Genomic DNA, 26,290 nt, shown 5'->3' on the forward strand with positions numbered 1-26,290 from the left:
CCCAGGATCCTTCTCTCCCAAGGCAGTTTATCCTGGAATGATCCTCAGCTTCCAGGTAAAATCCTATTCATCCTTGTAAACTTCAACCGAATAATCAACTCTCAGCACAAAACAACCCTGATGTTCATACTATTGATACACATGGTCTGTAATGTATCTTTAGAGTCTTTCTTTGGCTCATTGTTTCATAAGTACTGTTTTTCCTTGGTTTTGTTCTCATCGAACCGCATCGCCTATATTTCTGCCCACTCACAGTTAACTGATCTCCTGCAGTGGTCCGTGGCTGTGAACTAGCCGTCTTGTTGTCTGGAGTTGCTCAGTGTTGCAATTCATTGGTAATGATAGTGATTGAATGCCCCTTCTGTTCCTACGTATTTTAGATGCCCTTGCCGTTGTTATAGAGGTAGCCAACCACGCCAATGACACCATGAAACAAGGAGTAAGTATCTTCATTTCAACGGCTGCTGTACTGTTGAACCTGGGAGCCCGTGCCTTCATATGCTGTGCATTCTCTTTCTGTAGGACAACTTTCAGAAACTTATGCAAATTCAGTACAGCTTAAATGGACACCATGAAATAGTTCAGCCTGGACGGGTAAGTGTTTTAGACTGCATTTTGCAAACTTAATACAATGGATTTAGGCACTGTTTGTAGCTATTTTCATTTGAGTTATGAAAATAGGTTATTTGTTGTTGTTACTCTTCAGTGACCCAATCTGGATCAACTAAGTTCATTCTATCCTTTCAAAACATTCATGATTTAAGTCATTGTGACAAGAAGTCCAATTCAATTAGGAGAACGGCAAGGGACCCCACAGAGTATCTGATCAAATAGGATCATTTTGTTGTGTAATACTAGCTGACCTCACACAGCTTTAAAGACAATTTCAATTAAAATCTTTAATGTAAGAGAAGATTATGAGGGGAGGGAGAAAATTGGTATTTTGATGTTCTTCATAGAGCACAAAAGTGACTGAGGGAATGAATTCAGGGAAATTACAAAGTGCAATTGTCAGGATGTTGGCTATGCCTCAAGATCAAGTACACACTCAGTCAATTACTTTTCAAACCATATGGTACCCCTGGGCTCAGTATTGGAGTTATGAAACTCTGCTGGCTTATCCAATTCCTAAATGACTTACAGGGTTTAAAAAGAAGCCATGGCTGTAAAAAGTAACAAGGAAACTATGTCTGCCCAGCCTCCACACAAAATAATTCTGGGGAACGAAGGTCGAAAAGGAAATTACATGTATATGTATATTGTAGTTGTGTTGGGAGGGTACTAAATGGATGTTTGTTTGGATGAATCAGGTTTTTCTCAAAGAAGGAATTCTGATGAAGCTATCTCGGAAAGTCATGCAGCCCCGAATGTTTTTCCTGGTAAGTGGCCACGTGTGTTTCTGCTGAGCCCGAGGCAGGGATAATTGCTTAATGAAAGGAGACGGTTGTTCAGGACAGATAAGATTGGCACATTCAGACAGCAGTTTTAGTAGGATCTTTGACTGGCTGGATTGCTTGTTTGCATGTCAAGTATAGGAAACAAAGTCTTGTATGATACATAACTAGAAATTCACTTCCTTTTTGAATTTAGTTTATTTCATCTCTGATTTGGAAAAATTGATTCAATCAGTGATTTGTTTTGGCAGATTATAATACCTTAGGTGGGGTTTAGAATTCAGAAAACGTTAAATCTGTTACAGAACTTGGAAAGAAAGCCCATTTTCTAGAAGTTGCCTTCTAGTAATATTCTAATAGAACATTCTAGGTGGTTCTGGTTTTATAAGCAGAATATAAGTATTATATTCAGAGTTTTAAACAAAGAGGTAATATTGTTCCTTTATTCCTGTGTCTTACCAATATCTTTGTAGCTGAAATTTGTTGCTTTACTTTGTCCTATGAAATGTTTCTACTTTCAGTTTAATGATGCTCTGTTGTATACAACACCAGTGCAGTCTGGGATGTACAAACTGAACAACATGCTCTCATTGGCAGGAATGAAGGTCTGTGCATCTGTTAGAAGATATATATATATATATTTTTTTTTTTTTTGGCAGAAGATATTTTTTTACCCAAATGTATTTAGAGAAAAAGCCCTAAGATAATCATCTTCTCATATCCCTATCTCTTCTCTCTCCATGTGTTACTGTTCATTTATTCATTTTTGTAGTTATTTGTTCCCTCATACATTAATTGAGTCATAAGATATTGAGAACTACTATACTGAGAACTACTATAAACAAAATGTGTTATCGGTTTAGTGAAAAATATAAAGATGAATTGAAGCATGATTCTTTTGTCTCCACCTCTACTCCAATCCCTCCAGGAGTTTAGCAACTAGTTGGGAAGCTAATATGCTGCATATCAATACCTATAAAATAGATAGTAATACATATCACTATAAAGGCACAGTTAAAGTTTGTAGGAGCTCAGAAAATAAAGAACGTGCAGCTTTTGGTGGGACATGGTAGAGGGATTGGTGGTAGTTAGGAAGAGGGAGACTTGAGGAAGTCTTTTTGGAGGAAGAGCCAAGAGCCTTACAGAATTGGTCACATTTGGCCTCGCTGAGATGTAGGGAAAGGCATTCTAGGTACAGGGAATAGTGTGAGCAAAGGCCTGAAGGTGGGGAAGTTGGGCCTTCATGTATGTGGGTATTTAAATTCATCTGGAGCACAGAGCAGATGAGGGAGAGTGATGGTAGATCAAGCTGGATATGAAGGCTGGGGGTGGCTGTCAGCAGTGGGGGCATTGGGCAATTTTAGCTATGCTTCAGCAGTGAGGTTTTCAATTGGATGAGTCTGTTCAATCATTTTGTTTTCTTCCAGGTCAGAAAACCCACCCAAGAGGCATATCAGAATGAACTAAAGATTGAAAGTGTAGAACGTTCCTTCATACTCTCAGCCAGGTAAATTTAAAAAATGTATAGGTGAACATTTGTCAGTATTGTGGAGTCAAACATTTTCCAGCAGTTTTCACATTTAGGTTAACTAGTAAACTTATTTTTTTCCCTTTCTTTTCTCTCCTAATACCATGCAGTTTACTCTTGATTTACCATGTAGGTGGGATGTCTAAGAGCTGATGCAATAGTGTGCTAGAAGTACAAAGACTAAAATGTTCCTCTGAATGGAATAATAATGCCGAAAAGTGCTTTGCTGATCATTTTTTTAAAGTAGTTATTTCAAGTCATTTTACAGTGATATGTAATGTTTTTTAAAACATCTAGTGCTTTATAGTTTACTAGGAAGTGTTCGTGTAGCATTCAGAGGTCATAACAAATCTACTGAGGTAGGTGTCATAAAAAGGAGGAAGACTGAGTTACAGAAAAATTGAGTTGCTTTCTTAAGGATGCATAGCTGGCAAAGTCAGGATACAGGTAGAAACTTTCTGCTTTTAAATCTGTTGTTATTATGACATACCACATTGCCTCAAATCAGAACCTACAGTGACATATGTGTAAGTCAAAATATATTACCGTAATGTAAATCAAGTACTGAGGAAACCTGGGGCTGTGTGACTCATACACGCATATTATTCCGTTTTGGCTGAGTGGTAGAAGTGCGTGTGTGGGAGGATTTGACTGGTGAAGGGAGAGCCGCCAACAGCCACAGCTTGCTCCATTACTGAACCTGCATAACACGTCTGGGCGGCTCTCAGATCTCACCTTTGACATAATAAAAATAGAGCAGACATTGATGTAGCGCTTCCTTTGTGCCAGGGACTACTGTCCTAAGCACTTTCTGTGTATTAATTCATCAAATCTTCACAATAACCTTTTAAGGTAAGTTACTACTATTATACCCATTTTATGGTGAAAAAAGCCAACCAGCTGTTAAGTAGCAGAGCAGGGGAGCTGAAATTTGAATCTGACACTAAAATTCATGCTTTTAACCATTCTGATATTGCCTACGTCTGTGGATGTCAAGGACTCAGACCAAATGTGCTAACTTCCCAAATCAGACCGCAAGAGCATCTCCCTGGGTCGTGTCACTCTTCTGAAATGGAATGGCCACTGCTGCCTGACACCAAATCTCAGGATGATAGGGGAAGACAAATTCCTGTATTCAGGGTTTGTCAAGTGCTTCCCAGCTACCAGCGAAAGCAAGCAGAGTTCCATCAAGGGAGGGGGCACCTGAAGCATCCTCCAGATCAGTATTTAGAGAGTGAAAGTAGGGGAATTCCCTGGCGGCCCAGTGGTTAGGACTTCGCACTTCCACTGTAGGGGGCATGGGTTTGATCCCTGGTAATGGAACGAGGATCCCATACGTCCAAAAAAAAAAGTAAATGCTTGATCACCTGGAACTATACCCTTTTCTTTCTTTCTTGAGTTTGAACAAAAGTGCAAAGAACATCAAGTCCCTGTACATCAGGCTCTTGGCAAATACTTATGCCTGGTTCTTTTTTTTTTTTAAGCCTGGTTCTTAAAATCAAGAGTTATTTTCAAAGATCCGAAGAGGACATGCCTATAGGGAAGTTAAGTTTTCAGTTGCACTTAAGTTTTCTAACTAAAATAGGCTTTTATAAAAACAAAATTCTGTTTATTAAAAATTAAACAATTCAGGAAATGATGGTTGATCTTTCTTTCTTTGGTTGCCTATCAGGTAAATATCTGGATGTCAAGTGTTTTTTCAGATGGGCCTCCTAGACCTTAGTAAGATCATTGGATTTTTAAGTATGATGGGAAACCATCCAAAGGTTTTAAGCTAAGAATTGGTGTGACCTCATTTTTATTTTTAAAAGCACACACTCTCTGCCTTGTAGAAGTAGACCACCAGAGACTAGAGTAGAAGTTGGAAGACCAGGTAGGAGGTTGTAGATGGTGATGTCTGGGCTATAGCTGTAAGAAATGGTTCAATCAGGTAGAGCCAATCAGGATGGAGTGAATGTGGGGTATGCAGGAGAATGGTAAAACTGGAAAGTTGTTGATAAAAGAAAAGTAAATTTCCACAGGAGGGTTAAGGTGGCATGCAAGAAAGGGAACAAACACATACTAAATGCCACCCATATGCCAGGCTCTCCTTCTGAATTCCCCCAACCACACTGAGGTACTGTGTAACAGGTAAAAAAGGGATGGAGGCCTCTTGTGATCTTGCTCCTATCTGCCTCACCAGCCTGATCTCCATTCACTCTCCGTGTCACCAACCCCACCAAAGCATGGCATGTTCCATCAGCATGGATCTGCTAATGATTCTCCATGCATGCCAGCCTACTTCACATCCTTCTTCCTTGCACAGGTGGCTACCTCCACCTAGAATGCATCCCTTTGTTCAAGAAGTAATATGGAACGTCTACCCTGGGCCAGGCATTTTGCTAGGCATCAGGATACAGTGGACAATGAAAAGGGCCTTTCTTTCCCTGAGCTTACAGTCCATTAGCAAAGACATACACTTAGCAAGTATTACCACAGTCAATTATCAGGGAGATTAAGTAGTATACAGGGAAACTACCAGGTGCTATGAGGCTGTAAAACAAGGGATCTTAAATTCGATTTGGTGGAAAAAGGGCAGTTAGGGGTAGCTTCCCTAAAGTCCTGTGTCTATTGAGTTAAGAAGGATAAGTAGGTGTTGGATAGCTAGGCAGAGAGAAAAGGAGGAGGCTCCTGGCCATTAGGAACAGTGTGTACAAAGGCCCTGAGGTGGAAAAGGACATGGTGTATTCAAAGAACTAAAAGGCCAGTGTGTCATGAACATAGCAAATGAGAGGGAGAGTGACCCAAGATAAACCTGGAGGGCCAGGGAGAAAGATTATGCAGAACTGTCTTGTGGATTTTGGTCTTTAGCCTAAGAGCCACAGGAAACCACTGAAAGGTTTCTACAAGGGAATGATGTGATCATTTTGGCATTTTTTAAAAGAATATCTGGTTGCTCTGTGGAGGATCGTTTGGGAGGGGAACTGAAGGAGACGAGTAATGGGACAGAGAGAGGCAGAAGAAGTGAGTCTCCAGCCTGTACAGCGTATTGGGTTGCTGTGATAAGGAAAACTGGGAAAGGTGCAGCTTTAGGAGAAAAATCAGGAATTTAGGTTCAGATGTGCATATTGAATGTGTGGTGCCTATAAATCATCAAAATGGGGTCATCAAGGAGGCAGTTGATGTCAGGAGCTGGATGTCAGAAGGAAGACTGGACTAGAGGCATATCCTGAGGAGTCATCAGCCTCGAGATGATGACCAAAGCTAGGAGACTGGCTGAGGGTGCACAGGGAGACTGCAGAGTTCCCTGTCAGACACCTGTAGTTGTCCCAATAGTACCTTAGTCATCACCTCTGCAAAGCCTTCCCTGCTACCCAAATAAGGTAATTAACTACTTCTATGTCACTTATCTATCTTACATTTATTATATCATACGGTAATTTTTACCTGACTTTATGTCTCACGTCAATTAGATGTGAGCCCTTGCAAGTGAAGTGTACTTTGTGTGCCCAGTTCATGGCGTAGTACCTGGCCCATAGAAGGCTCCCAGTAAATGTTACTCAAATAAACTGAAGTGATGTGGCCTTTGGACCTCAGAGTTGCATCCCACAGTTAACACAAGAAGTAAATAGTGTGGCAAGGTCTAACACACCAGAAATCTCTTCTGTTGGAGAGTTTTTCCCTTAGAAATTATTTCCATTCATTGGGGAAATGGTGCTTGTTTAATGCAAATTTGCTATCTGGTAATGTCCACATTCCATAAAGAAAAGAATACTTGGCTTAACTGGGTTTTTCTGTGGGGAAGATGCTGATTCTTCTCCTAGCCATGTCACAAAGGCAGAGCTAGAACGTCTCCACTTGATGCTGTAGGCAAGTGTGTGTGGTCTATGAGAAATGTGTTATCAGCTGATAAACATTGTTTTGGCAGAACCCCACACAAGAGAGAGCCAGGAATGATTAAATGAAAGAACAGCATATGTGACATGATTTGCACAGTCGAGTCACATTCCACGTGCTCCCAGGGCTCCAGAAAAATCAGACGGCAATCCTCAAATTAGCCATCTGCCTCTTGACTTTCTGTTACTTTTTCCAGTGAAAAGTTGGGGAGGGAGAGAGGGCAGGGGAGACAGTAATATTTTATGAATGTTTACTTGGAACCTGAGCCTGTGTTCTCATAGCGTAGTCCTTCAGAGAACAGGAACAGAGGCCAGAGGTGACATGGTGGTGAAGGGTTCCATCCTTAGCCACACTTGGATCTGATACCAAGTCACCATTTAGTACAGAGCCTGTTATCTAAAGCAAATTATCTAACAGTTCAGATCCTCACATGGCTTTTCTGTAAATGGTGATGGTGTGTGACGTTGGGATTGGGGGAATGGGGTGTAAGATCCAATGTATATTCCATGCGGTACCTCTGAGGATGAGAAGTGATGATATTTGCAAAGAAAGCATTCAGCATAGTTGGCTGATACGTAGTAAATGTTAAATCAGCGGCAGCTAGTTGGGGCAGCGATGATAGAATAGTAGAGGTAACTGAGGCAGGTTTTGTTTGGTTTAGAGAGAGAGGGGCTGTTCCATTTTATTTTGGTTTTGGTATATAATGAAACTTTGAGAAATATACTAGTTTTAAAATCTTATTTGTAAACTGGATATCTTCCTTTTAACATCCATATGAGTGCATTTTCTAAAAGGCACTGAAGCCATTTAGTAGGAAGATACATTTCTGAGAATGATTATTGTGGGGAAGGTGAGTGGTTTTTAAAGTTAGCTCCTTGACCTGCTCTGGATTAATCAAAATAGGCCTATTTGTATCATTTTTTGTGATGGAATTTTTCATTTTAGAGTCATTATTTCAAAGTTAAAATATACTTAAAATTAGAGTGAATAATACAATGATACTGCATATTCAGTCACCCAGACTCAAAAATTACCAAGATTCTGCCACAAATTTTCCTGTTTTCTAAAGTACTTCAAAACAAATTGCAAATATCAGGTCATTTTACTCCTACCTACTTTAGCATATGCTTCTCTTAAAAAAAGGAAAGTGTACATTTTCTTATACAATCACATTCCCATTATTATGATGGGTTTTATCATGATAGAGATTTAAAGTTATTATTAAATTCTGTCTCTCTACAAACACACACACATACACACACAATACACACACAATACCTAAAATGTGCCTCTCCCTCTTGAGTATGCAAAACAAAATGGGCGATACCAGTGATGATTCTGAGTTACCATAGAATTGTTTTTAGAGGGAGGTGTGGTTGCAAAAACAGAAAAAGAATGTGTTTTTCTGAGCAGGCTTTCCCCCTATTCTGCCCATTTCCATCTACATTCGAGTCGCATAGCTCCTGATGAACTGAGGGTTAAGAACAGAAAATGTGATGGGCCGAATAGGTAGAGGAACCCTAACAACCACTGAAGGCTATTTCCCTTATTAACCACTCCTTCAACATCTATTTATGACACCAAAAATATGTTTCCTTTACTCCAGTGCCCTTTCTAGAATATTTAGTAACCTAAAAATATTTAGTATTCTGTGCTGTAAATTTGGATTTGAAACTTGATTTCTTGGAATATTTTTAAATTCTAGGATTATATCTCAGGAAACTCCTTGGTTACATAAATAATCATAACTATTAATTGCATGAATAGCCCTTAAACCAAACAAAAATATCTCCAAATTTAGGAGACTTCAAAAGCCATTCAGTAGAAAGCGGTATTTTTGGAAAGAAAAAAAGCATTGTGTTTGCTAAAATGCCGTGTGTTCTCTAATGCCTGCTCTGATTATTTGTGCACGTAAACCTCAGAGTTGTTGCCTGTGACTAGCATTGTTGGAGGGTGGTGGAATCTGTTGCCATGGCAGAAGGAAAAGACGTAAGAAAAAGGCAAAGAATAAAAGCTGACATCTGGTTGATAGAACTTTCTTTTGCCCCCAACAGTTCTGCCCCAGAAAGGGATGAATGGCTAGAAGCAATTTCCAGGTCAATAGAAGAGTATGCCAAGAAAAGAATCACATTCTGTCCCAGTAGGAGTCTTGATGAGGTATTGTCTTTTCCTTCTTATGTTTTTGCAGTGCATTTCAAATAGTTTTTACCTTAAAGAAACTTTTCCCAGGCGTTTAGAAAAGCAACATGTGTTTCACAGAAGGATTGGAGGTGTGTGCGTAATTTCAGAGCTAAATATTCATTCTGTTAATGTCTAACTACAAGTCTATGATAGCATATAGTGCATTCATATTTTTTCTAGTTATAAAACCTCACTGTAGAAAATACAATATAGTTTAAGGAAGAAACTAATTGGCTGTTATTGCACTACCTCAGGCATCTTTTAAAGTTAATTTTGCACTAGAGGATTGTTGGAATGTAGCTAATCTTAATATCCTAATAACATGAAAAATATGATAGCTCATATTTCATCCACATCCTTAATGATACCATCAGCATTGTGAGCTGCCAGTCCAAATAAAAAGGCTTGATGCTGTAGCAGGCAGTGTGCATAGAGATAATCAGAAGTCGTTCTTCCACAGGCCGACTCAGAAAATAAAGACGAAGTTAGTCCTCTTGGATCCAAGGCTCCCATCTGGATTCCTGATACCAGAGCTACGATGTGTATGATCTGCACAAGTGAATTTACTCTGACCTGGAGACGACATCACTGTCGGGCCTGTGGAAAGGTTAGAGAGGATCACACTCACCTCCCTTGTGATTTTCAATAGCTCTAAGCTGTACATAACGAAGAAGCATGTTTCTCCTTGTAAACCATTGGGAGTCACTGGGGGAGACACTGAATCGTAGGTGGTATCTCCTCTACATATTTAGGCACAAGGCAATCTTATTAGGGAACTTAGCTCTTCCTAGCCCAAGATTACTTCAGAATGTCAATAATAGATCATGTTCATTTTTTAAAAAACTAATAAATTCAAATTAAATAGATGCTCACATTTACAGATAATTATTGAAACTGCATTTATCTAAACACTAAGTTCTTAGTAGGAGGAAACTTTCAGTGTTGAAGTTATCACTAGTGATGTTTCTGAGTCTTCGTGATGTTATTAGTAAAATGAGCATCGTAACGATGACATCAGAGAGTTACTATAAAGATTTAATGGGTCTTATTTAGACAGCATTTAATTTGGGCCAGACACTGGGAAGAGGCACAGCAGAGGTGTTCATAGTTGCAGCAGTGACGATGACAATGACGATGATGACGAAGATGATAAATACAGCTAACACAGGACTTACTACGCACCAGGCACTATTCTAAACATTTCGCACATGTTAACTCCTTTAGTATATTATTATCTGTAGTAAGCACTCAGTAGTAATCTGTGGCCTCTTCAAGTGTGGTATTGTGTGTGAGTTCCCTACATGCCTGAGCGCCACTGAATTTTTATTCAGACTCAGTGACTGTGAAAAGGTTTTGAAAACTAGACAGAACTATAAATTGCAACATAACTGATGGTTTAGATACAAAGGTTATTCTAAATGAAATAATTCCAATGTGTTTTCAGATCGTATGCCAAGCTTGTTCATCAAATAAATATGGATTAGATTACCTGAAAAATCAACCAGCAAGAGTATGTGAACATTGTTTCCAAGAACTGCAGATATTAGGTAATATATAAGTAAAGATTTAATTGAAAATTCCATTATTCCCCAGACACTTTCAGACAACCTTCTGAAAGAATCATCTTAGGCACATTAGCAACATGATTGGTGATACTTCTCTCAAAATATTAAGTATCTTGCTTTCTTAACTTAGTGAAGCTTTCTTAACTCATATTTTGTGGTAATTCCAAGGAAGGTTGGACTGAAACTTAGTTTTACTCTGAAAACGGTTTTGCTGAGGATCCTGATTGTAGAAATGTAATCACAGGATAAAATGCTTGGAGTAGTTACAGGGGAACTTTAACTTCCAAATAATTTTCAGGTTTCTAGTTTCACAACTGTGTGCTCATTACAAATCATTTTTATCTATTAGTAAAGTAATTCTCTATGGAAACATACTAGGTGGCACTTTGTTAGCCTTATTCTAATCACTTGGACTGATGTCGTGAGGTTTCATTTTACATCTAAATGTGCAGCTTTTCGCCAACTACAAAATGATAAATCAAATCTGCCTGTTCGTTATTTGCAAGTATCCATCCCTACAGTTAAGGTGAATGCAGTTCAGGTCTATATTTTGGGACGAGATCCTGAAACTTAAAGGATCTAAATTTTTAAAAGATTATCCTTCATGTTGATGAAGAATAGCTTTTCATCATCAATGAGAATATCTAAATGAATATAACTAGATGACATGCCATTTCAGAATCCATATATTTATAAGAGGAATCGTTTGTTATTATCTGTATACATTTTCCAAAAAGACACGTTCCTCTAATCTTTTGCCACCCTTATGTTCCTCCCTTTGTTCTCTGGATATATAATATAGGCTCAAACATTCAAAATTCATTTTTGAATACTCCTCCCTCATCACACACACCCATTTGGTCAGTAAATCTTGTCAAATTTATGTTTGAAAAACCTGTCTTGCTCTTGAATTATTTATCCACCTCAGCCTTAACAAAGCCTTCATTATCTTTCATGTGGACTACTGTCCTAATTTCTTAACAGGTTTTTCTGCTGCAAATCCTTCCTCTTTCCTACTGCCAGATTTATTTTTCTAAATTCAGTCTGCTCGTGTTACTTCCCAGCCCAAAAGGCCTTTCTTTGATTTCCTATTGCCTAAAAGACAGTCCTTAGAACCAGCCATTTTTTCCCCAGCCTCACCTCCAAATAGATGAACTAATTTCATATCTGTGTGCTTTTGCTTATGCTGGCTTGTCTTCATGGAGTGTTCTTCCTCCGCTTTTTAGCTTGGCAAACTCCTGCTTATACCTTAATGCTAACTCAAAACTCTCTCTTTTCCCAGCTTTCCTTGAACCTCTGCAGTGAAAATTAATTACTCCTCATCTTGTCTTATAGTCCCTTTTCTAGCATTTTGTTCATTGTAATATTATTTGGTCATGTATCTATATACTAAATGATGTTGTCAGTTTGGGTTTTTTCAAAGTCAGGAGGGAAATTTTTTCAATTTTTTTTAAAGTTGGTAGTACATAAACATGTTTCAGAATTCTTAAGGCACAAAAGGTCAATCCGTTCATATGGCTTGCAGTTGAAAAAGTATAAAATCATAGACAGTGGGAAGTCTTCCTCCCACTCAAATTCCAGCCTGGGGAAGTGTCATAAGTTTCTTAAGTATCCTTCCATGGATATTTATGCAACAACGTTTATTGATTTGGATTAAATTGAATTGCAGAATGCTTACCATTGGTTATATAAGTGTACCTGATTTGTTTTAGATCACCAGCACTCTCCTAAGATTGGATCTCCTGGAAATCACAAATCTCCTTCAAGCACCTTATCATCAGTCTTACATAGTATTCCATCAGGGAGGAAACAGAAAAAAATCCCAGCTGCTCTCAAAGAAGTAAGTGTTTCCATTAGACTTGCAACCTGATAGAGGCTGAATTATTCATACACTTATAATACACTATTTTTCTTTCATAAAGGAAGACGTCATTTCCCACCACTATTAAGACATGCATTTTAATACTGGTGATGGATGTGGTTGAGGCCTCACTATCTTGCTTGATCTCCCTTATGATCTGAGTCATTTAGAAAATGCCTGTTGAAAGGTTTGGAGAACATTTTATAGCAATGATAGAAAGGAAAGATAACTTGGACACGTGTGAATTTTTAAAATTACTTTGAGGAGACCCCTTCCTTTCTCCTTTGAGGAGAGGGAAGAAGTCTATAGAATATTTGGGGCATTTTATTAGCATTTACTCATCTGCATGGCTTGTTTTTTATAGGCGTTAGTTGGTTATATGCAGCTGATATCACTGATAGTATGTTGTTCTTCCTTTAACTTAAAAGAAAAAATTTTAAGTGATAATAGACTACAGAGTTAGACCTGCCACTGGAGTAAATCCACAGGCATCAATGACATCCTATCCCAGTTCCTCAAATTCAGGTGTTCAGTCAGCCAGTGTCAAGAATTCAGACAGTCCTGCCTTTCTGGTCACTCCTATTTTGATTTTTATTAATTAGTTCTACCCATGCTAGTTTTGTGGCCAGGAGAGTAGTTTTAAATTCTGTTCTCTTGCTTGGTTGCTGTGGAGGTCTTCTATCATGGAAGAGCAAACAGCTCTAAGAATTTGACCAGGATCATGTTTCTCATGTAAAGTTGAGTGTATTTCATCATGGCCATTGAAACACTAGGAAGTGATTTATAGCCAATCTCATGATATAGTAAAAATAGGACTTACATACAGTTCCATTTGCCAAGTTTCATGTGGAACTGGGTAAGCCAACTGAGTGAATACCCCTGAACTGTATTTCTTCCATCACACAGTTCCTGAATCTAAATGTACATTCAAAAACCTCAAGGTTCTTAACCAACCAAATTAATGTTAAGTTCTCTGTAATTTTTCACCTCTCCATGCTGATGTCACATTTTATAAATATAATTCTTACCTGTGCTCCCCTCTTTAGTCGAAACTCCACGGCACTGGCTACCAAAACTCGTTTTGGTCTGTAGACTAGACTCAACCTAATTCCAATCCTTTTTTGTACATCTTTTCACCCAGCCACACAAACAGGCCTTCCTGGCTGCAGCCATTTCTCCCTTGGCTCCACTGGTTCTCAAAGCATCCTCCAGATCGGCAGCAGCACCGCCTAGGAACTTATAGAAATGCAGATTCCTGGGCCCACCCACAATCAGAAACTTTAACCAGCATTCTTGGTGATTCAGATATATGTGTACTAAAGTTTGAGGGCCATTGCCTTGCTCCTTTGTGGTCACATGGGGAAATTTATCCAGTTAAGTGCTATAAAAGTCAAAGTAGTCTCCTCAGAAAGCTGTATTTTTTGTCTTTTTTTAAAAAACTGAGGTGAAATTCACATAACATATAATTAACCATTTTAAAATATACAATTCAGTATAGTATTTGGTGTATTCACAGTGATGTGTAACTGCCATATTGCTCCAGTTTCAAAACTTTTTCATCACCTCATAAGAATACCCTGTGTCTGCTAAGTAATCAGTCCCCACTACCCCCTCCCTCCAACCCCTGGCAACCATGGATCTGCTCTATGTATTTGCCTATTCTGGATCTATCATATAAAAGGAGTCACGCAATATATGACCCTTGTGTCTGGCTTCTTTCACTTAGCACAATGTTTTTGAGGTTCATCTAAGTTATAGCATGTATCAGCACTTTGTTTCTTTTTTTTTTTTTTCTTTTTTTTTACGGTACACGGGCCTCTCACTGTTGTGGCCTCTCCCGTTGCAGAGCACAGGCTCCGGATGCACAGGCTCAGCGGCCATGGCTCACGGGCCCAGCCGCTTCGCGGCATGTGGGATCTTCCCGGACCGGGGCACGAACCTGTGTCCCCTGCCTCGGCAGGTGGACTCTCAACCACTGCGCCACCAGGGAAGCCCAGCACTTTGTTTCTTTTCATGTCTGCATAGTACTCCTTTTTATGTATGTACTACAACTTAGCCATTCATCGATTGATGGACACTTGGGTTGTTTCTACCTTTTGGCTATTGTGAATAATGCGCCTATAAACATTTGTGTGCAGATTTCCATGTGGACTTATGTTTCCATTTGTCTTGGTTATATACCTAGGAGTGAAATTGCTTGATCATACAGTAATTCTATGTTTAACTTTTTGAGGAATTAGGAAGTTGTGTTCTTATTCTAGTGATGTTCAGTACATTTTTAGAAATTCCTCTTTTTTAGAATTACATACATTCAGAGCCTCAGCACCCTCAGTAATGGTGGGCTGCGTCTCTTGAGTTGGATTTCATTTATTTTTTATTTTTATTTTTAAAAATTTATTTAATTTATTTATTTTTGGCTGCTTTGGTTCTTCGTTGCTGTGCATGGCTTTCTCTAGTTGCTGCAAGCGGGGGCTACTCTTTGGTGCGGTGTGTGGGCTTCTCATAGCGGTGGCTTCTATTGTTGCAGAACACGGGCTCTAGGCACACGGGCTTCAGTAGTTGTGGCTCATGGGCTAACTAATTGTGGCTCGTGGGCTCTAGAGCACAGGCTCAGTAGTTGTGGCGCACGGGCTTAGTTGCTCTGCGGCATGTGGGATCTTCCCGGACCAGCGCTCAAAACCGTGTCCCCTGCATTGGCAGCCGGATTCTTAACCACTGCACCACCAGGGAAACCCATTTATTTTTTAAATAAATCATTGGAAGGAAAGTTTTGTGAATCAATTAGGTGATTAAGCTGGTTAACACCAATTTTGCTTTTAAAAAGATAATAGAGGACTGTGTATGACTATTCAGTATTGGGATTAATCTTTTATGGCTAATAAATTAATTGTAAAATATTCCAAAAGAGTAATGTACAAAATATTTTGGGCAATGATAGTAACACTTAACATAAGTACATAGTGGGTATCCCAATGTGACTACATTTTAAGAGAAAACTCCTTTGAATGTAAACATTTTAGTTTTTTTTTTAATTACTTAGTAGTTCTATACAGGGATGTTATTTCTGTATACAAATTTACTTGCACTTGAGAGATATTTCTAATTTAACATTAGATATAAATTTTCCACTTGGGACTTCTCTGGCAGTCCAGTGGTTAAGACTCCACGCTCCCAATGCAGGGGGCATGGGTTCGATCCCTGGTCAGGGAACTAAGATGCCGCATGCCACCCGGCATGGCCAATAAATAAATAAATAAATAAATAAATAAAATTTCCACTAAACAATATATCATCCTTTTTATGAAATGTATAAGAAAGTAATACAATTACTACATGATTAAAGATATACTTTAAAATTCATAGACCCCCATCTCTATTAGTCTTTCTATTGCTTTGTACCAAATTACCACAAATGTAGTGGCTTAAAACAACACACATTTATTATCTCAGGAGTTTAGATGGGATCTCTTTAGGGCGGCAGTCAAGGTGTTGGCCAGTGTCGAGTTCTCATCTGGAGGCTGACTAGGGAAAGATCTACCCTGCCCTTAGGCGCTGCCCTGAGCTCCTTGCCACGTGGGCCTCCCCACATGTCTGCTTACTTCTTCAAAGCCAGCATGGTAGAAAGTCTCTAGAGCCAGTCTGCTAGCAAGATGGAGTCTTATGTAATGTATATAATCATGGGAGTGATAGCGCATCACCTTCACCATATTTTGTTGGTTAGGAGCAGTCACAGGTCCTGCCCACACTGGAGGGGAGGAGATGCTACAACAGCCTGATTCTCAGTGGGAAGCCACCTTGGGAGTCTGCTCACCGTACCACCAATAAGGCAGTTCCTAAACTTGGCTTTTATATCTCTATTTTTCCTATATTTAAAAAGAGAAAAGTTTCAACTGCCATATTATAATCACTGAAGGCTTAGTGTCTTTTACCTAGAGACTGAAACACTTTCAGCCTTTTATGAAGCAAAACAAGCTTCTTTTCTTTTAGACCAAAATTTGGGGAGCAGAAACTGATCTTTAAAATCACCATTAAGAGACATCTCTCGTGCTCCAGTGGTTAAGAATTTGCCTTCCAATACAGGGGACTTGGGTTCGATCCCTGGTCAGGGAACAAAGATCGCACATGTCGCGGGGCAACTAAGCCCGCGTGCCACAACTACAGAGCCCACATGCTCTGGAGCCCAAGAGCCACAACTAGAGAGAAGCCCGAGTGCTGCAATGAAGAGCCCTCATGCGGCAACGAAAGATCCTGCGTGCCGCAATAAGACCCGACACAGCCAAAAATAATAAATAAATAAATAATTTTTTTTTTTTTTTAAATCACCATTAATAATAGAATTTTCTGGGAATTCCCTGGTGGTCCAGTGGTTAGGACTCTCTGCTTTCACTGCCAGGGCCCGGGTTGGATCCCTGGTCAGAAAACTAAGATCCCGCAAGTCATGCAGGCATGGCCAAAAAAAAAGAATTTTCTATTTATTGATAAAGTTTTTAGAAATCCAGAAAGTTATTTCAGAAACTGAGTTAAAGGTTTAAGTAATTTTCCCTAACACCCAAAATAAGAGGAGCAATAAACAATATATACTGTCCCAAAATACGACTTTAAAAAGGCATTTTTCTGGAGTGGGTGTGGAGAAAAGGGAACCCTCTTGCACTGTTGGTGGGAATATAAATTGATACAGCCACTATGGAGAACAGTATGGAGGTTCCTTAAAAAACTAAAAATAGAACTACCATATGACCCAGCAATCCCACTACTGGGCATATACCCTGAGAAAACCATAATTCAGAAAGAGTCATGTACCACAATGTTCATTGCAGCTCTATTTACAATAGCCAGGACATGGAAGTGGCACATATATACAATGGAATATTTCTCAGCCATAAAAAGAAACGAAATTATTTGTACTGAGGTGGATGGACCTAGAGTCTGTCATACAGAGTGAAGTAAGTCAGAAAGAGAAAAACAAATGCCGTATGCTAACACATATATATGGAATCTAAAAAAAAAAGGTTATGATGAACCTAGGGGCAGCAGAGGAATGAAGACGCAGACATAGAGAATGGACTTGAGGACATGGGGAGTGGGAAGGGTAAGCTGGGGCGAAGTGAGAGAGTGGCATGGACATATATACACTACCAAATGTAAAATATATAGCTAGTAGGAAGCAGCCACATAGCACAGCAAGATCAGCTCAGTGCTTTGTGACCACTTAGAGGGGTGGGATAGGGAGGGTGGGAGGGAGATGCAAGAGGGAGGAGATATGGGGATATATGTATATGTATAGCTGATTCACTTTGTTGTACAGCAGAAACTTAACACAATACTGTAACGCGGGGCTTCCCTGGTGGCGCAGTGGTTGAGAGTCTGCCTGCCGATGCAGGGGACATGGGTTCGTGCCCCGGTCCGGGAAGATCCCACATGCCGTGGAGCGGCTGGGCCCGTGAACCATGGCTGCTGAGCCTGCGTGTCCAGAGCCTGTGCTCTGCGACGGGAGAGGCCACAACAGTGAGAGGCCCGCGTACTGCAAAAACAAAAAAATACTCTAAAGCAATTATACCCCAATAAAGATGTTAAAAAATAAAGTGGATGGATCTTAAATAAAAATAAAAGGCATTTTTGACATGTGGAATTATTATTCATCTTCTGGCAACCGAGAAAATACAGGTGAACCCGCAAAGAAACACATACATGCAAGCACAGTTAAACCAGGTAAAATTCTGGAATTGCTTCTAAAAGGAAGGATTTTATGCTCATGGCATGGCAGTATTCAATTTGTACAGTAGCAGATTTTGAAAATAAACAATTTCATTCTGAAACATGATATTCTTATTATGGTTATTGCTTTCAGCACCAGTGATCAAAAGCAATTTTGTGATTTTAAATTTTGTTTTTGTATGAAAACTATTAAACTGTGTGTGGGGTTTGCTTACCTAGGTATCAGCGAACACAGAAGATTCTTCTATGAGTGGCTACTTGTACAGATCAAAGGGCAATAAAAAACCTTGGAAACACTTGTGGTTTGTCATAAAAAATAAAGTGCTATATACGTATGCTGCAAGTGAGGTAAGATCTGAAATCTAAACATGAATAATTTGAGGGTCTTGTTTTATAATGCTACCTGGAAATAATTACAATGTTTACCTAATTTATTTGTTTTGTCTCTGTTTTTTGTTTTACTTTGCTTTGGGAGGGGGGAGATGTTGCTATTATTTTTGACATGAACAGTGTCCTTGTTTTGTATCTAAAGAGCTCTTACTCAGAAATGTTAGGACTTTTCCGTAGTGTTAAAATGTAAGTTTGGGGAGTGTCATGTGACTACTGACTACTTCACTAAAGGCAGAGGTTCGGTGGGACTGGGGTATATCACCTTTCTGAGCTACATTTTCTACATCCATAAAATGAAAGTAATATAATTACTTACCTCCTGTGGTTGTAGAGAAATAATGTGAAATTCAGTGGATATGAACACGCTGAAAACTGTCTGGCATAGTGCCTGGCTCATGGTGCAGGTGGGGCAGGGATGTCCCAATAAATATCGTTGAGTAAATGAAAGGTGAATAAGTTGCTAGAATTACCATTGTTTTATATATATGTATTTGAAATTAAGTTAGAGTTATATAGATCAAGAGTTTGCAGATCTGAATTTTGTATCAATTTAGAAACCCATCTCCTTTTGTGTCTTTGTAAATTTAGGATGTGGCAGCTTTGGAGAGTCAACCTTTACTAGGATTCACTGTCACTCAAGTCAAAGATGAGAATTCAGAGTCGAGAGTGTTTCAGTTACTGCACAAAAACATGTTATTTTATGTATTCAAAGCAGATGATGCTCACTCGGCTCAGAAGTAAGTAATTTAGACATATTTTTCTTTCATACATTAGATTTCAAGTTGTTACTTTAACTGATTGATTTTAAAAATAACCTACTTCCATGCATGGAAACAACGAAGAATTTAAATCAGACATACAATTTAGAAAGAATTTAACGTATTATTCAAACTCTTTAGAATTGTTTTAAAGACAGGCAAGAGTATCTGGAATATTTTCAGGAGGCAGAGAGGGAAAGAAAATAGGTAGTTCTGTCCAAAATATTTTGTGTACACATGACCTTCAAGGAAGCAGCATGATTCTCCTCTGCTGAAAGGAAGGGAAGCTGAGGTTATTTGACCTCTCCTCCAATGAGGTTAAGAATCTTCTCTTGAAACATTCTGGGACTTTGGCAATCCAATGATTCAATTGTGCCATGGAACAGCAGGGGTTTAAACAGCTGCTTGCTGACTTACTCCTTTGGAGAAAAGGTCAAACACATTAAGAGGCTCCCATGCTGTTCCCAATGACTGAGTAGAAAGAAATGGATATCATTTTAGGTGGAAAAGGCTGAAATAGTCTCTTCAAAGTTCCAACAAGAATATTTATTTAGATGTCATAAGATTGCTTAACATAGAGAAGCATATCTCTGTGAAACTGAGGTCCTTTCTGAACAAAACAATTCAGCTCGCCTCCCTTTCATTTGATTTTCATTTTGGCCTCACAAAATATACATTTTGTTTTCACTAAGAGGTGCTTATGTTTTCTCAATAGGCTTTAAAAGTGCATGCAGATCAAAAAGAATACTTTAAATAAGCCAGGCTTGTCATTTCTTTAGGTAGTTAAAATTAATGTACCAGAATTACATATGTTCCTGAATAATAATCAGGTACTTTTGAGTACTGAAGAATATTTTTAAATTATGACACAACTATTTTTTCTTTAAAAAATAGTTACTTGGATAAAATAGTAATTGCCCTAAAATTCTGTTGGATATTATATTTCTCATCATTTTTACCTGAATTCATTATCAAGCTGATAAGCTTTTGAATATATATCTTTATGTCATTAAGTTGACAAGATAGAAAGCCCTTCAAGACAGAGCTAAATGCAGTTGGGTGAAGGGTATCAGCTTACTTGATATTTAGAATTAATACAGGCTAATTTATAAATTTCTCTTTAGGTTAATATCATATGCGTTGCTGTATTTGCACATTATAGAATATTAAAATGTGTTAATTTTAATGGAAACTTTTGACTTTTAAAAAGCCTTTTTATTATGGTATAACTTGTATGCCTTTTGCATTTAAAATTTTTTTTTAAATTCCATCCTTAAAATGTGAGATAAATCTGCTACGGGCTACTTTTACTAACTACATTGAATGATTTCAAGTGTTCATAGTAAGTTTATAAGCCATTACACTACTGGGGAGGTACAAAGAGACTACCTCCGAGTGTCTTCTGAATAATTGTAGCTGTGTATATTGTCAAATAAAACTTTTGAGGCAAAAGAATTTTAGAAAGACTTCTATGAAAGTGAGACACTTTTATATTGCATGCAAACTTGAGATCAACTGAGAGTAGACTACTAGATGCTAGATTCCCTTTCACTGAAAATATTAGAATAGGTCTGGACTACAGATGCCCAAGGAGTCTCTGGTTGGTAGAATTAAGAGATGAGGAGACAGGGACAGAGCTAGTATTCCCAAAGGCAGAAAGGGGGTTGAAATAAAGGCCTCTGCCGATATATCCACTTCCAAAATCAATTAAATGGGATCAGTAGAACTTCATAAAGCCTTTACATGAAATGGCCCCTTCCTCATGCTTCAAAGAAATAAGAGATGCACAGGAATTCCCTGGTGGTCCAGTGGTTAGGACTCGGCACTTTCACTGTCAGGGCCTGGGCTCTATCCCTGGTTGGGGAACTGAGATCCTGCAAGCTGTGTGGTGTGGCCAAAAAAGTGAAAGAAGTAAGAGATGCACTTTTCAGGCCAAAGTTTGGTCCAGATTACCAAATAAAGGGTAGTTCTATACATACAGAATTCTCATTTGCTATAGGAAAGATCTTAAATATACTGTTAGAGTAATTGGATCCACAGGCACAGCTATTATCTATACTGTCTTAACATATATTGGATGATTGTATTTTAAAATCTAACAACTTTCTCTTATAGGTGGATAGAAGCATTTCAAGAAGGCACAATATTGTAGCTGTATTTGTTTCATCTCTTGTGTGATTCCAAAAGGGTGGAATTTCATTAGAATAGAGTAAATGCAGTACAAAAATTTTATATAAGTGAACACTGCCAGGATAAATCCAACCAAAATCTTCATCAAAGAAATTATTTTGTTAGGTATAAGGTAATTTTTATAAAATGTTTGTTTTTCATGTATGTTATTTATTAAAAATTTGATGTTTACTTAATGGTCAGAGTTATTTCTGAGACTCACACTGAATTCTAAAGTACCTAGCTGTTTGTGACACAGTCCATACTGTTTTCTCAGTGTGTTTTACAGTGTTACTTTGTAACATTCTCACTAGTGGTAAGTCTTTGTAAATAAAAAACACACATCAAGGAGCAAATTTCCATGCAGTGTTTGGTTTGGAAATTATGATTATAAAACAGCTGGTGAAAAAAACGCATGTCTTTGAATCAATACATTTAGATGAATTTTTGTATCTTTTAATGGAAAAACACATGACCAGTTTCTACCTCAGTAACTGTGAAATGAAATTCCAGTAAATTATCAAAAGTATTTCTACTGTTATGTACCTCTTTTGGTATGAGATAATGTTACATCATCAAGGAATTATAGCAAAGGGATAGAATCTGAATTTTCATCTAACTCAACAATGAGTAGGAAAAAGGATGTTTCCATTTGCAGGGGAGCACAAATAATCAACTCTATGGCCTTTACATTAAGTCTAATCTTTTTTTTAAAAACTACCATTTCAACACAAACATAAGTGTATTATTTCTTTAAAAAGCAAAATATGGCAAGCATTATATTACATGATGTCCTTTGCTATTGTAAGTATTCTGAGTCAATGGTGGTATTTGTATCTAAAAAGAATGTGACATTTTCTATAATATTGTGATTTTTTAAATGAACTGGAATTATCATATCAAAAAACACAAATTCAAAGCCAGTATTAGCGGAAATTGTATAGTATCATTTTTTAAAGGTTTTTTAATACCACTTTGTGTTATGTCCTCTCTGGTAATTAAAAAAGTATATTTTTCTTTAAGCAACTGTCAGCGTACCTCATTAGGAAGGGTTTATATTCCTAATTTTGGTTCACATACTGTTTAACATATGAACTACTTTATGTATAAAATTGATTAGCAGAAGTAAAATGAAATTAACACTATGATTAAAGTCATTCCTGATGTTCAAAATACACATTTATTGACTGAGCTTAAACTAAATATAAATTATCTTAAAAGGCAAGGTTATCCATAGAATATTTCATTAAAGGGCAAAATAAATTTCCCTTCTGCTGTTATATAAAGGATTTCCTAACTCAGTATTATATTTATGATTGCCAAGAGAATTACTCAGTGCCTTCTGAAGCCTTCTGAATGTTTGTTGCAGCACCAGGGTATCTACTAGACCTAGAGTTGGCTGCTGCAGTTTTTTGGGTATTGCTTGCTGAGGAATCACTTTGAATCCTCTTGCAACCTCACATAAAATCCTCACATGCTATCTCCCAAATCTTTTTGTCACTGTAGGTAAATTAACACTTCTTTGCAGCTCATTAATTTTAACCAAGATAGCATGAATAAGGCTTCCATGTTAAATCCCTGCAGTTTTTAGTGTGTCCTTTTTGGAGACCAAGGTTATGCCTTATAGAGTGTTTCCTTCTATTTCATTGGGACTAGCATTTTGCAAAACAACAAGTTATTGGAGTTCCTCCCTCCTCCTCTTGAGCTCTCAACCTTCTGACTACAAGGTTTGGTTTAATCTGAATCTGAAAACTATCAACCAAGGCTATTCTATCTTCCAACTGTTGGCTGAATCAAGAACCAGTTAAACATTTAAATACAAGAAACATTGCATAAACTTCTAGTAATTCTCCTAATTACATGTGAAACTCATGTATGATTACGCTAGCTATTGGCTTAGCCCCATGGAGGGCTTTGAAAATTAAAAAATATAGCGCCTTTTGAGGAAGCTATCAGATTACCAGCACCCCTCTGCCAAGATTTTTCTTTTAATTTTTGAATTTTATTTATTTTTTTATACAGCAGGTTCTTATTAGTTATCCATTTTATACATTTATATTAGTGTATATATGTCAATCCCAATCTCCCAATTCATCACAGCCCCCACCCCCACCACTTTGCCCCCTTGGCGTCCATACGTTTGTTCTCTACATCTGTGGCTCTTTTTCTGCCCTGCAAACTGGTTCATTTGTACCATTTTTCTAGGTTCCACATATATGCATTAATATACAATATTTGTTTTTTTCTTTCTGACTTACTTTACACTGTATGACAGTCTCTAGATCCATCCACGTCTCTACAAATGACCCAACTTCGTTCCTTTTTATGACTGAGTAATATTCCATTGTATATATGTACCACATCTTTTTTATCCATTCGTCTGTCGATGGGCATTTAGGTTGCTTCCATGACCTGGCTATTGTAAATAGTGCTGCAGTGAACATTGGGGTGCATATGCCTTTTTTTTTTGTGTGTGTGTGTGTGTGGTATGCGGGCCTTTCACTGTTGTGACCTCTCCCATTGCGGAGCACAGGCTCCAGACGCGCAGGCTCAGTGGCCATGGCTCACGGGCCCAGCGGCCACGGCTCACGGGCCCAGCCGCTCCGCGGCACACGGGATCCTCCCGGACTGGGGCACTAACCCGTGTCCCCTGCATCTGCAGGCGGACCCTCAACCACTGTGCCACCAGGGAAGCCACATATGCCTTTTTGAATTATAGTTTTCTCTGGGTATATGTCCAGTAGTGGGATTGCTGGGTCATATGGTAATTCTAGTTTTAGTTTTTTAAGGAACCTCCATACTGTTCTCCATAGTGGATGTATCAATTTACATTCCCACCAAGAGTGCAAGAGGGTTCCCTTTTCTCCACACCCTCTCCAGTATTTGTTGTTTGTAGATTTTCTGATGATGCCCATTCTAACGGGTGTGACATGATACCTCATTGTAGTTTTGATTTGTATGTCTCTAATAATTATGTAGAGCAGCTTTTCATGTGCTTCTTGGCCATATGTATGTCTTCTTTGGAGAAATGTCTATTTAGGTCTTCTGCCCATTTCTTGGTTGGGTTGTTTGTTCTTTTAATATTGAGCTGCATGAGCTGTTTATGTATTTTGGAGATTAATCCTTTTTCCATTGATTCATTTGCAAATACTTTCTCCCATTCTGAGAGCTGTCTTTTCGTCTTGTTTGTAGTTTCCTTTGCTTTGCGAAAGCTTTTAAGTTTCATAGGGTCCCATTTGTTTATTTTTGTTTTTATTTCCATTACTCTAGGAGGTGGATCAAAAAAGAGCTTGCTGTGATTTATGTCAAAGAGTGTTCTTCCTATGTTTTCCTCTAAGAGTTTTATACTTACATTTAAGTCTCTAATCCATTTTGAGTTTATTTTTGTGTATGGTGTTAGGGAGTGTTCTAATTTCATTATTTTACATGTAACTGTCCAGTTTTCCCAGCACACTATTGAAGAGGCTGTCTTTTCTCCATTGTATATCCTTGCCTCCTTTGTCATAGTTTAGTTGACCATAGGTGCATGGGTTTATCTCTGGGCTTTCTATCCTGTTCCGTTGATCTATATTTCTGTTTTGGTGCCAGTACCATATTGTCTTGATTACTGTAGCTTTGTAGTATAGTCTGAAGTCAGGGAGTCTGATTCCTCCAGCTCTGTTTTTTTCCTTCAAGACTGCTTTAGATATTTGGAGTCTTTTGTGTCTCCATACAAATTTTAAGATTTTTTGTTCTAGTTCTGTAAAAAATGCCATTGGTAATTTGATAGGGATTGCATTGAATCTGCAGATTGCTTTGGGTAGTATACTCATTTTCACAATGTTGATTCTTCCAATCCAAGAACATGGTATGTCTCTCCATCTGTTTATATCATCTTTAATTTCTTTCATCAGTGTCTTATAGTTTTCTGCATAAAGGTCTTGTCTCCCTAGGTAGGCTTATTCCTAGGTATTTTATCCTTCTTCTTGCAGTGGTAAGTGGGAGTGTTTCCTTAATTTCTCTCTCAGATTTTTCATCATTAGTGTATAGGAATGCAAGAGATTTCTGTGTATCCTGCAACTTTACCAAATTCATTGATTAGCTCTAGTAGTTTTCTGGTGGCATCTTTAGGATTCTCTATGTATAGTATCATGTCACCTGCAAGCAGTGACAGTTTTACTTCTTCTTTTCCAATTTGTATTCCTTTTGTTTCTTTTTCTTCTCTGATTGCTCTGGCTTCCAAAACTATGTTGAATAATAGTGATGAGAGTGGACATCCTTGTCTTGTTCCTGATCTTAGAGGAAATGCTTTCAGTTTTTCTCCATTGAGAATGATGTTTGCTGTGGGTTTGTCATATATGGCCTTTATTATGTTGAGGTAGGTTCCCTCTATGCCCACTTTCTGGATAGTTTTTATTATAAATGGGTGTTGAATTTTGTCAAAAGCTTTTTCTGCATCTATTGAGATGATCCTATGGTTTTTATTCTTCAATTTGTTAATATGGTGTATCACATTGATTGATTTGTGTATACTGAAGAATCCTTGCATCCCTGGGATAAATCCCACTTGATCTTGGTGTATGATCCTTTTAATGTGTTGTTGTATTCTGTTTGCAGTGATCTCTTGGTTATCTAGTAACGTATTGCTTAGCCTCCATGTGTTTGTGTTTTTTAGTATTTTCCCTGTAATTGATTTCTAATCTCATAACGTTGTGGTGAGAAAAGATGCTTGATATGATTTCAATTTTCTTAAATTTCCTGAGGCTTGATTTGTGACCCAAGACGTGATCTATCCTGGAGAATATTCCATGTGCACTTGAGAAGAAAGTGTAATCTGCTGTTTTTGGACGGAATGTCCTATAAATGTCAATTAA

The 26,290-nt window shown here is 38.2% G+C and overlaps 1 protein-coding gene across 2 annotated transcripts in view; it reads left to right on the forward strand.

Moving 5' to 3' along the window:
* FGD6 (FYVE, RhoGEF and PH domain containing 6) overlaps positions 1-22,557 on the forward strand; it is a 106,313-nt gene extending 83,756 nt beyond the window's left edge. For both annotated transcript variants that reach the window (XM_024754424.1, XM_024754425.1), the window contains exons 10-21: positions 381-439; positions 523-594; positions 1,311-1,379; positions 1,916-1,999; positions 2,822-2,901; positions 8,853-8,955; positions 9,440-9,586; positions 10,424-10,526; positions 12,257-12,384; positions 18,340-18,468; positions 19,099-19,247; positions 21,384-22,557. In XM_024754424.1, coding sequence (XP_024610192.1) covers positions 381-439; positions 523-594; positions 1,311-1,379; positions 1,916-1,999; positions 2,822-2,901; positions 8,853-8,955; positions 9,440-9,586; positions 10,424-10,526; positions 12,257-12,384; positions 18,340-18,468; positions 19,099-19,247; positions 21,384-21,420 — 1,160 coding nt within the window. In that variant the 3' untranslated portion in view covers positions 21,421-22,557. The remainder of the gene's footprint in view (positions 1-380; positions 440-522; positions 595-1,310; positions 1,380-1,915; positions 2,000-2,821; positions 2,902-8,852; positions 8,956-9,439; positions 9,587-10,423; positions 10,527-12,256; positions 12,385-18,339; positions 18,469-19,098; positions 19,248-21,383) is intronic.
* Positions 22,558-26,290: the final 3,733 nt, after the last annotated feature.

This window comes from Neophocaena asiaeorientalis, unplaced genomic scaffold (assembly GCF_003031525.2).
Source record: "Neophocaena asiaeorientalis asiaeorientalis breed wild unplaced genomic scaffold, Neophocaena_asiaeorientalis_V1.1 scaffold92, whole genome shotgun sequence".
Lineage (NCBI taxonomy): Eukaryota > Metazoa > Chordata > Mammalia > Artiodactyla > Phocoenidae > Neophocaena > Neophocaena asiaeorientalis.